Source organism: Lytechinus pictus, chromosome 11, assembly GCF_037042905.1.
Source record: "Lytechinus pictus isolate F3 Inbred chromosome 11, Lp3.0, whole genome shotgun sequence".
Classification (NCBI taxonomy): domain Eukaryota; kingdom Metazoa; phylum Echinodermata; class Echinoidea; order Temnopleuroida; family Toxopneustidae; genus Lytechinus; species Lytechinus pictus.
The window spans coordinates 6170583-6183371 of NC_087255.1; the positions used below are offsets into that span (position 1 = coordinate 6170583).

General features: G+C 37.2%; 1 protein-coding gene across 4 annotated transcripts in view; it reads right to left on the bottom strand.

The window, feature by feature from the left end:
• Positions 1-200: 200 nt before the first annotated feature.
• LOC129270752 (3',5'-cyclic-AMP phosphodiesterase 4C-like) overlaps positions 201-12789 on the bottom strand; it is a 214652-nt gene continuing 202063 nt past the window's right edge. For all 4 annotated transcript variants that reach the window (XM_064106517.1, XM_064106516.1, XM_064106515.1 and 1 more), the window contains 8 exons: positions 12200-12444; positions 11471-11569; positions 9097-9261; positions 8328-8427; positions 7578-7732; positions 6769-6891; positions 4962-5144; positions 201-4423 (listed from right to left, as the gene is read on the bottom strand). In XM_064106517.1, the coding sequence (XP_063962587.1) occupies positions 4007-4423; positions 4962-5144; positions 6769-6891; positions 7578-7732; positions 8328-8427; positions 9097-9261; positions 11471-11569; positions 12200-12444 (1487 nt within the window). In that variant the 3' untranslated portion in view covers positions 201-4006. The remainder of the gene's footprint in view (positions 4424-4961; positions 5145-6768; positions 6892-7577; positions 7733-8327; positions 8428-9096; positions 9262-11470; positions 11570-12199; positions 12445-12789) is intronic.

Below are 12789 nucleotides of genomic sequence, written 5' to 3' on the forward strand. Positions count from 1 at the left end.
TTGTTGAAAGGGTTTATAACAGTTTTTACCCAAATAACAATATAATATTTCAGCAGAAATTTATTTAAAGCAGGGCAGATTATGTTACCTTGTTGAACATGCTTTAAAAATGAGTACATACTATACTGCAGTGAGTTCCTACTCAATCACGGAGTAATTACCAGTATACTAACTAGTTAACTCAAGATTAAATCTTTAGCTAACTAGTAACTACAAATAAACCCAGAATTATATCTTTGCTAGTAGATAGCCCCTTACTATAAACTAAGTCGATAAACCAATATATCGCTGGATAACCCATATGTAACATACTGATAACTAGTTAATTATAATGTAATGTTAATCAGTAATTAATCCGTTCTTGACGTATACTGTAGTTTGTACTCATGAGTAACTTTACTTCATAACCAGTACGAACTACAAGGTATTTTCTTAGTAACTTAATAGATGATAACACAAAAACATTTTGCAAACTCATTTCATATTAGTTTATAGAAAGCAATTTTTTTAATTTTCTGTAACTCATTAGTCAGCACTAGTTAACCAGATAACTTGTCTTTAGTTAACAAGATTACTAGTAAATATCATATGCCAGTAAACTCATTACGATCTCAGTAATTCATTAGCTGATAGCAAGTAGTCAATCAATTCTTAGTAACACATTATTCGACACTAGTTATCAACCATTTAACTAGTTTGTAGTTAACACTTTTTAACTAGATTACTAGTTCATAACTAGTTAACTCATTAGGTACTTAATTTGGATGTCCAATGCTTCAATCACACACACACAACTTGAGAATGAAAATTCCAATAAAGAAATCTCCCACAGGAATATTTGCATGCAACACCAGCCCATACCAAATAGTACTGCATTCGATAAACCTTCTGAGTTGTCCATATGAACCGTTACAACCTTCAGTTACAAGACGTCAATACCATTACATGAAATGAAAGCTAATATACACGATTCTCATTCTAAAATATATCATGTTTATATGTCAAGCAAGCATGTTTGTGCAATTTGTAGATCAATAAAGATGCATTGCTGTAATTGACAGCAATATGCTCTATAATGGTGATATGGTCTCTACTGACCCATGTGCTAGTTGATTACAAAGACTGGATTATTGCTAGAGATGGATTTGTGCATTTTCATATAATTACTAGTACAGTCTACTTGTGCTACAGGCAAAAGGCATTTTGAAGCGAGAGAAGAATCAACTGGTAATGAAAGCACAATCTATTTCCAAACTTAAATCATACAAAGTAAAAAGAAGCATCACCTTCTAAAACTGAAAGCGAAACAAAAAAAATGAACTAAAACAAAGATCTCTTGAAAAATAACTGTATTCGGGCCTGCACAGCAAGTACATTCTCATTTGCTCAGCCCATTGCTTCCTAGAACACAGCAGTCCCTGTGCAAACTCTAGAAATTACAGAATTGGATTTTAGTCACTGAGCACTATTACAAAATTCAATTGTCTATAACCATAAACTGTTATATCTTCACATTTATTAAAAAAACACACATGCATTAAGTTAGTTTGAACAGGACTGTTGAGAAAAAGAAGAACTAATGTAGAAAGCGACAGGGGTTAATGAAAAAGAAGAGGTTATAAGAGAAGGCTTAAATTGTTCGGTGTACAGGGTCCATATGAAGAGTTTGAATCAAAACAAAGGAGTACCATTTTGCCATTTGATCAAATCACTTTTTATTTTAGCTGCAGCATGGTTATCAATTACCCTTATTGGATTCAAAACTATTTCAAGTTCAATGAATCAATTTTCCAAATTATTCACAAGATCGGTTCCTGTATTAGTACTGTTATGGCATACAGAAGTCAATGGCATAACCATCTGTAAGAACTAAAGGAACTTAAAAATGTTGGACAATGGTCATGTATGGTTTATAGAAAAGACAGTTAAAGAGGATTTTGTATTACAAAATGACTTTCACTTCAAGCACAAGCATGTAAACCCCCAAATTTTTTTGTGAAAATTATATTTATCAGAGTTTTAATTCTAACTTCCAATTTGGGGGGAAAGGGGTGTTTTCTTAGACCGTTTGAAGACTTTCAAGTAAATATCTATTCAACCAAGTCTTTACATAACTTAAATGATATGTAATTCATGTTAAAAAATATTTCGGAAAACTAAAGAAACAAATAATTATCTCTTAAGACGCAGCAGATGGACAATTTTTTTTTTAAAGCAGCAATTGGATACAAACTATCACAGATATTCAGCCATCACACAATAAACTCATATTAAGATAAATATCACCCGAAACTTATCCAAAACGAAAATGGGATATATAGATACAGTTTGATGGCACATTCAAATGAAAAATCAACATTTACGATGAAGCAAAGCAACAAATACACTCTGGGCATTAATTTCTTGTAGCATTAATTAATCCTCAAATTGGCCACATTTTTATTTCTTCAATTGCTACATTTTTTTTCTTTTACAGTTGTTATTTGTATCAGAAATCAAGATAGACTTCAGAAGTTTGAATTTTCCAAATTATGTTAGCCTCATTGGCAGAATTTGTTACTTTCTTTTCTTGCACCGTTATTCCTTTTACATTTTTTTGTATCAGAAATAAATGGAGATTGGTAGATGATATCTTTGATGGATAGAACTTCAGACGTAATTTAGAATTTGCAAATGAGGGAGGAAAACAGCCATTTTAACCTTTTCCCCACATTGCTAATTTCAAGATGTCAATGATCATTTGTCTTTTAGCATTGAATGAAAACTACCAATCGGATATCAAATATGTGGATTTCATTGAATCTTTCTTCTGATATATTCTCAATGATTTTCAGGGATCTGAATAAAACGCTATTGGGCCAAACCAGATCTCAAATTTGTTATGTCCAAGATGTGCACTATCCACTGCTGACAAGGTGTAACAGCTTTCTAGAAATATAAGAGAATTATTCTAGATTTTTTTAAAAATTTCTCCAAGCTTCCGTATTAAATCTCTCTTCAACTCAAATCTGAGTCACAGCACACTTTAAAAAAAATAACCAAAGTCACATTACAAACACACTAATTGAAACCAGAAAGCAATTCAAAGATGTCTTCACTCCGTTGGTTTGTACCACAACAGGCCCCGGACAAAGATCCATTCATGAACTTGTAGATGTTCCTTGTAGATATGAGGGGCGTGGCCTTTCATTCAGAAAGATGATTTATTTTCATCCAAACCACCTTCTCATCAAAATATGAGTCGACATATGAGAAGCTCACAAATATGATTAAAAACTTCATGTTTTTGCTTTTTAATAATCTTATATTGTATACTGTAAGTCCTTCTTTGGCACAAACTATGCGAAACCTCAAAAGTACACACTATTTGTACGATTATGTTTACATTTGTCCTTAAATATCCTTACCCTTGTTTTTTGTAAAAGAGCAATTTTTTTGGTTAAATCTTGCCCTTTCCAAAAGCTACCTACTTTTGAAAGTGATGTTGACATGGTAAAGGTAGGGTGATATTCGACACGATTGATGCAAAGTTACTAATCCACCTCACCAACAAAGATATCTCTATATCTTAATCTTAGAGATTCTCTAGTCTCTCAAGAATGCGTCCATCCAGCGTACCTTCAAAGAGGAAGCTCTTCAAACGCATTTCGAACGAGCTTTTCATCTGAAAAGTCCTTCTACCTGGCTATGTTCTAGCATAGCCATCTGACAAAGATCAAGTTTGAATCACTTGCATCTCCCTCTAGCACTTAGTGCAGGCCACAAGGACGTCCCTCCTGGTTTCTTGCTGATGCATGAAGCTTTTCCACCCAAATCAGGTCATCTGTGACACTTCCTTCATCACCGCGCGCTTCTTATCCTCGCACTTATTGCTTCTTCTTGCACTCCCATATCTTAGCTGGCTATGCACGATACCGTCATCACTTTCCTGCATGATCCCATTTCTGCCGCACTGAGTTGATACAAAACGGAAGGTCCTATCCCCCCCTCGGTGGGTCAGAGTGTACTATAGATCCGTCTCCTTGGAGTCTTTGATGGTGAGTTTTGAGAATTTGAACACTGCACCGTCCTTCCCCCTGCTCCTTGCATTCTTGGCATTGACCGCTTCCACACTGCTGCCATCGTCCACCTTGGGGTTCCTCTGCAACAGGTTTGACCGGTGAGTGGGCGTGTGATCCTGCATGCCTTCGTCTCCGTCCTTCTCTTCGAGGTCCTCCAGCGTAAGATCATGGAGGTCATCTCCGTTGGTCTTGGTCTCGTTGGAGCCGTCCTTGCTGGGGTTGGGCGAGGGACTCTCTCGGATCTGGCTCTGGTACCAGTTCCTGTTCTCCTCGAGGTGGTCCAGGATCTCCTGGGCGTCGGGGTAGACCAGGTCGGCCCATGTCTCCCACAGGGGATGCAAGATGAAGTCTATGAAGCCAACCTGAACAGAAAAGAGAAGGAACCAGTTATGCAACGATATGGAGTTATGTCAGGCAAGCACAAAGTGTGAACACTCCCTTGGTCATTGTATTTGAAATTGCTCAAGTGTATGTACCAACTATTGTAATGCAGGGATACCAGTGCATGCACTAGTGCATTGAATTCCACACTCAGTCTTGTAATTTGTACATAGGCACACATATACAAGGGTTAAGATGACACAACAGTTCCACCTACAGTATTGACATGGTGGCAGAGGTGGGATCCGAACCCACGCCATCGAAATGACTGGGGCTGTCGCATTGGATAAGTGATTTCTCTGATACCTCTCGTTTTAGCATTTCCGCAGCTGCGGTGTGGTGGGGTTCCCATATTGAATAAACCGATTCATATCTGATTTAAAAGGAACCTGAAAGACGTTCCCTTCAACTCTTTTTTAACATTTACATTGTACTTAGGAGAGTAAAATGTGCTTGAAATAAACAATGCACATTCCTTCATTGTTAAAATTCTAATAGAGGAGAAAAACTATTACGAACCTGTGATTTTTCAATGGATGCGTTCTCTCTATCCATCATGGGGCTGATCTCTGCTCCTTTCTCTCGTTCAAGATCACCCTGTCTGAAGAATTCTTCCATCAGCATCGATGTCCACTGGGTGTAGATATTGAGAGGTTTGCTAGGGTTCGCTACGTCAGCACAATGGACAAGATTCTTCAGCACCTGTATATTGTCAATTGAAATATATATCATATATCACTTCTAATTCATATACAATTGTTCATCATGATCATGACAGCCATCATCATCACCACCTTCATAATCATCATTGGTATCATCACCATCATCATCATCATCATCATCAAGACCATGATCATCACCATCATCATCATCTCAACATTATTATCAGCATCATCACCATCATCAGCATCATCATTGTCATCATCGTCGTCCTCACTATCATCATCTCCATCATCATCATCATCATCGCCATCACCATCATCATCATCATCATCACCATCATCATCATCAAGACCATGATCATCACCATCATCATCATCTCAACATTATTATCATCATCATCATCATCATCATCAGCATCATCATCGTCGTCCTCACTATCATCATCATCATCATCATCATCATCATCATCTTAATCGCCATCACCATCATCATCATCATCATCATCATATTCTTCATTTACATGTACATCATAATCATAAATATATTGCAAATTTTATGGATAAATTTCCATTGATGAGGAAGCTCCATTCCAATGCTTCAACTCAGCAGGATTACAGGAAATATGCCTTCAAGCAGATCATTTTACCCTCATGCTTCTCAGTGCATGTAGAGCTATTCTAACTATTTTCATGTTTTTAAACGTGTCGATCATTTCAACCCTTTTCCTTCCTTAAAATGCAAGACTAGAAATAAATACAGAGTCAGACGTCTATTTCCTTTCTCTCTGTGGGAGACTCATTTCTGCCTTTTGTTCCTCCTCTTCCTCATCCCAGATGAAGCTCATTTCACATAAGGTATATCGCTAATCAGAACCGCAATGCATTATGGGATCGCAAAAGGGGCCGTTGCACACGCGCTCTAGCGGACAGTGCGCGTGCGCAGAACTATCTAACGGCCCCTTTTGCGATCCCATAATGCATTGCGGTTCTGATTAGCGATATACCTTATTGTCCATTATATTCTGCAGGTATTTATAAGTTTAGTGTTCTTGGGCTTTGCCAAAGGATGGGAGTGCTGTGATGGGATTTGATCCCTGGACCCTGCGGTTCAATGTCAAGGGACTTAACCAGTGATTCATAATACCATTATAGTTCATGTAAACTTGGTGTTGGCGCTAGGTTGGGCAGCATTACAAAATCATCCAACACCAATGACACAATACTTAAATAAGCTACTTTTGTGTCTTTAACAAATCATCAGGGGCCCTGTTTCATAAAGACTATTGTTATAGGGTTCAGCAGCCAATCACCATCAAGCTTTCATGGTAGTTACAATAACAGCACAGCTACAATTGTTGTGTTTATGAAACAGGTTCCTCCTGGGTCCCGACTTGCAAAGAGTGATGATAGATCCGATCGATACCAACTATGTAAAATTGATCAGTGTCATCATTTTTCATGCAGGAAGTTTACACAATGTCCCTTTGTAAACAAGGAGGGGTGCACTGAATTGCCAAGACAATGATGCATGAGTATACATCACATTTCGAAAACACTTGGTGGACAAATGATTCTCGATGTTGGGGTTGCTGGTTTCCACAGCTGTGAGCGATGGGATCAGCTGCAACCCTTGCCCGATATAGCACCACCACGCTAGTACGTACCTGTATCCTATCTGTGTAGTTGTCTAATAATAAGACCCCTGAGCCGGCCACTTTCTTGGTTTCAACCATAGTCTTCAAGTCAGCCAGTAAGCTCATGTGCTTGGACATGTCTGTTGCAAGTACCTGCAGATGAAGAAAATAAATAAAACAAATAATGCATTCATTAGGAGTGGTATTGAAGGAGAATGAAATCCCTGGAACGAGTGAGCTTGTGTGAAAACAGAGAACACTATAGTTCATCTAACAATGTAGATTAAATTGTATTAGACCAAGTTGATGTTGAACAAAGTGGGCATAGCCTATCTGGATATTAGACACAATGTTGAATGGCCTACATTGGCGATTAGACCAAATGATTACTACAAGAACTGTTCGAAGAAAAGCTAGAATTAAAAAAGGTGGGAAGGGACCAAACGGAAAGTAGATGAAGCAGGTGTCGAACAATAATAATAATAATAATATAGGTAGATTAACCCAGGGAAGCCACTTCAGTTCTGAAAACTGTTCTCCCAGCGGGCCCTGCTATTATTATTGCCCCGGTTTTAGCTGGGCTGCCTAGGCTAGGCGCTCAAGCATTCAAGGAATTTCTTCCTACCGGGTACCCATTCACCTCACCTGGGTTGAGTGCAGCACAATGTGGATACATTTCTTGCTGAAGGAAATCGCGCCATGGCTGGGATTCGAACCCACGACCCTCTGTTTCAAAGTCAGAAGACTAATCCACTGGGCCACAACGCTCCACATAAACAATTGGCAGTTTGCCAATTATTATTCATGCACAAGCAAATTTTGATGACGAAGGCCCTTACCATATCGATGGACATTTTCCTGAGGGTTTGGAGCTGTTTCTTTGTGAGATTCTCAAAGATATTGCAGTTCTCCTCCTGGAGGAGTTTGAAGGCGACGGCAAGGGAGTGATTCTCTAAGACAGAGACATCGTTGTAGAGTATTGCTAGTTCTGCGCCTAGGGTAGAAGAATAACAGATATGTTGGACATGAATAAAATTGTTTCAAGACTTTGTGATTGGATATTCGAGCTGTAAATGGAAAATTTTTTACTTTTGTTGATCAATTACTTTCAAGTCGCTTAAAATCGAAAGTGTCTCTGACAATTTCCCCCAAAAAATAAGAATGAGCAAAAAACGTTTAAAAAATGTTAAATACATACAAAAAATTCATACATGAATTAGCATAATTAAATAACCATTTGTTCGTTTTGTTTTTTGTTGTTGTAATAGTTTTGTAGTTGTAGGTTTGTCACATGGTCAACGACCGAGATTCCCAAAGTTTCGTTGAGAGCACGGACGGTGGGGGGGGGGGGAGATCTATTATTTCACCCCCCCCCACTTGAATAGCATGCAGTCACGGATTTACGCCAATGCTTGTGATACATAATAGCTGAGTCTTCAGGGTCAAGAAATTGCTCCTTTTAGTCATGAGGCAATTGCAAAATTCATTGCAAACACTTTTTTTTTCAAACTGAGATGGCCTACAGGGTGACAGCCTGGTAAGGACAGGAAACAAAGGGGATAATGGGATTCCAGAAGACGTTGACTTACTTGTATTACACAGGAATTGATTGTTTAGACCTGGGTGATGGACATCATGTATTGCTGCTGAAAACATAGCGGCCATTATCTCTAGATCTGTAAACACATTCTAGAATTGAAAAGAGAAGGAAGAAAATGCATTTAAAAATTATAAATGTACATCCTCATTTTTTGTACTCATTATCAATGGTATGTGTCGTTCCATATAGATTATCATTATTCATGAATTTATGGCATCTGAAAAAAAAATCATCACCACCATCATCAACATCACCCTTTAAACTACCACCATCACAATCAATACCATGATCATCATCACCACCACCACCTCCATCATCACCACCACCACCACCACCATCACCACCACCACCACCATCACCACCATCACCATCACCACCACCACCATCACCACCACCATCATCATCATCCTAACCACCACCACCATCACTACCATCACCACCATCATCACCACCATCACCACCACCACCATCATCACCACCACCACCATGATGATGATGATGATCATCATCCTAACCACCACCACCACCACCACCATCACCATCACCACCACCACCACCACCACCACCACCACCACCACCATCATGATGGTGATGGTGATGATGATGATGACCATCATCATCATCATCATCATCATCATCATCACCACCACCACCATCAATATCATTTTCATCATCATCATCATCATCATTATCGTCATCACCACCACCACCACCACCGCATCTCATCATACACTACTTCCATCATCTATAGGTCTTACCTCCAGTGCCGGAGCTGATAAGAGAAAATGTGTTGAGTGAACGACATCAGCTGCATGAATTTGATTGTGGTATATCACTTCTCTGTGATAGTGGTCTTCTAACGTCATCATGTATATCAAGAATGTCCTCTCTGGAATTTGAAATGTCTTTAATAAACCTCGATCCTGAAAAAAAAATACAAGGAAAGATACCAATAAGTCCAAAGCATACAACTACAATGAGCTCAATTCTCACAAACTTGTCTTTCTGGAATTTGAATATCTTTAATTAACCTCGATCTTGAAAAAAATACAAGGAAAGATACCAATAAGTCCAAACCATACAACTAAAATGAGCTCAATTCTCACAAACTTGTCTTTTCTGAAATTTGAAGTATGTTCAATAAAGCAAGGTCCTGAAAAGAAAAATACAGGAAAAAAGGCATACAATTTGGGTCGGGTCTAATCTCACCAAAACTGACTTGATATTTTCCTTTGTTCTGAATTCTGCATTCATCAAAAGGCAAAATGATGAAGAAAAATAGAAAACATATTTATCTACCCTCTTGATAGAAAATTATCAAATACAGTATAATAAAAACATCCCTGCCAAGCTAGAATACATGGAGAAAAAAGGTCTGCAGGAGAGTACATACATGTAGGAATGTGTTTTCTTTTAGAAAAATATGAGGTAAATTAATTACAAACTCTGTAATGAGCATATGTTCTATTAATTGATTGGAAAGGGTTTATCTTCAAGTAAATGTAGATATCTCATAAGTGTAAAAAGATACTACATGGTATTTATCACTTAAACCCAATTTACCTAAAGAGCAAGCTTTCTTGGATAATTAACCTCATTAATTGGGTTATGTAATTGGCAAAAGAGTAAGTGAGGGAAAATCCCAAAGTGACTTCACCAGCAACAAAATTTCCTAAATTTTTTCTTTAAATGTCTGCTTTGCTTGTAGAGATTCGGAGAAGAGGGAATTACAATATGACACAAACTAAACATCTAAATTATTCAAAATAGAAAGGAATTGTTTTCATGACTAATGAATATTTTGGAAACCATTGACTCGTGAGATATTCACCCAACAACAGTTTCAAATAACATTTAAAGTAAAATGTATGTGTCATAATGATAGAAAAATAGTCCAGACATAATTAGTTTAAAGGTAAGAGAAAGAAGTTGCAGCAATCAATCAGTTCACAAGAAAGTCTTTAACCCTAATTAAACTGGGGGGGGGGGGGGCGGGCCAATTTGACCCCCCTCAACAAATTTTGTCACTACGCCATCGCACAAATTTTTTTGACTGCGCCGCTCACTGACTTTTTACTTTCAAGTCTTGCGCATCTTTGAGACCAAATTTGCGACGCCCGGGTACGCGGTTCTAAAATTACGCAACGTTTTGTAAGTGCATGTCAGACCAGAAATTGCTCAAAAACGTGATTCCGTGTAAAAAGTCAATGCAAATTGTGTTTTTCAACCAAAAATCATAAATGTATGATTATTTTTAGTTTTGTTGGTTTAAATGGATTTATTTTATACTATTTATGATAGCAAAAGGGTCCTCGACAAAGTTCATCGGGAAAGACAATAAAAAACAAAGAAATACATAAGAATTTAAAAAAACAATAAATACATAAGAAATTAATTATATTTTTGCTATTTTTTGTAGATATTTGTTAGAAATGTAATAATTGATACTCCCACCAAAAATTAGCATTCTACTAGCTATATAAATTGAGTTAAAGGCAAATACATACAAAAAAACCCAATTTATGGCAAATTTCATATGCTTATTTGCATGATTAATTAATAAAAAATATAAAAAAAAAAATTTTGGAAAATTTTATTATACACTCTTGTAGTTTAAATCCGGCTCTACGCGCTTGCAACTTTTTGCGGTGATTGCGCAATCAGCGGCCGAGATCTGAAGGGGGGAGGTTCAAATTGACCCCCCCAGTATATACTGGTCCGAAGTAGCCCAGTTAAGATAGGGTTAAAGTCAAGGTTAAATGCTACTTTTATCATAAATCAAATTCTGGTATATTGAAAAAAAAATTATTTGTGAAATCATGAAATCATTATTCTGATGATCACTAACATAAAAAGGCATTTGTGGAACAGTGTATTAATATTGTTTGGCAAAATTCCCAACATATCACAGAATTCTGTGCTTAGCTTGCTCATTTCTCAGCAATTACACTTTTTTTTTTCCAGAGCCATTTGGCACATATTTTTTATCTATACATACAAACACTTTGGTGATAATTTTATTGGATTCTATTTGAGCTCAATTTGAGATCGTTACCACGATTGATATTTATTTGAATGTGAAAGGGGTTCAAGCTATGAGATGAATGGGAAGTAAATAATCCAATAACTTACCTCAAATAATCTATAGATGATTGCTGTGAGGGGTCTGTGGTTTGTGATTTCATCAATCTTGAATATACTAATGCTCCATGTATCGAGTAACCTCAACTCCTGAAGTAAAAAAGAGAAAGAGAAAGAGTTTGCATAATAAGATTTCTGTATGCATACAAAATTACAAGGTGCTATATGACGTGTCCAGACTGTTCCCAGATGGGATTATTTTCATTTTGAATTATTGTCACTTATCATTCATCATCATTCATTATCATCTCCGTCATCATCATCATCATGGTCATAATCATCATCGTCATCATCATCATCATCATCATCATCATCACATCGTTATCATCGTCGTCATCATCATCATCATCACCACCATCATCATCATCATCATCATCATCACCATCATCATCATAATCATCATCATCACTATCATCATCAACTTCATCATCACCATCATCACCATCGTCATCGTCATCATCATCATCATCATCATCATCATAATTATCATCATCATCATTGCTGTTATTATCATTAATATAATTATTATCATTATAATCATTATTATAATCATTATTATCATCAATATTATTCTTATTACTATTACCATTATCATTATTACTATTATTATCATCGCCATCATCATTATTGTCATCTTTATTATTATGATTATTACCATTATTATTTTCATCATCATTATTAGCATTATTATTATTATCATAATTATGGCATTTTCCTTACCTTATCAAGTTCTTCCTCTTTTTCTTTCTTGACAGGCACACCAAACTTCTTGACTAATTCGTTGCTGATCACATTATTGTTGTGCCTGGTCTTGTTGACGATCGACGTACTCACTCCCTTAATCTTCATCAGCTCGTTGGCTTTCAGAAGCTTCTTGGACGCCGGCGCCTTGCTGAGCGGCGACGGCGAGGGCGCCAGTTCCCTCGCCGACAACGGTAATGGCTGATCAACTTCTTGTTGCTTATCTGTATGGGAGATGGGGAAGAGAGTGAGGCGGAAAAAGGGGGCGTGGCGAGGAGAGATGAAAAGGAGGAAGGGGGTGGGGGGGAGGATGCGTTGGGACGGGGGTATATGAGGGGTAATAGGGAATGGGTAAGAAGGGAGATAGGAGGAGAGATGATAAGAGTATAGAAAAGGGGATAAGAGGGTAGAGAGAAAAGAAGAGGGATAAAAGGTCAAAAGAGAAATATAAATTACATCTTCATACAATATCGTATTGTAGCTTCACTAATCCATTTTCAATCGATTTCATGAATATCATAACAATAAGTGTATTTTCTTTGATGAAATTGCATTTCGGGGTTAAATAT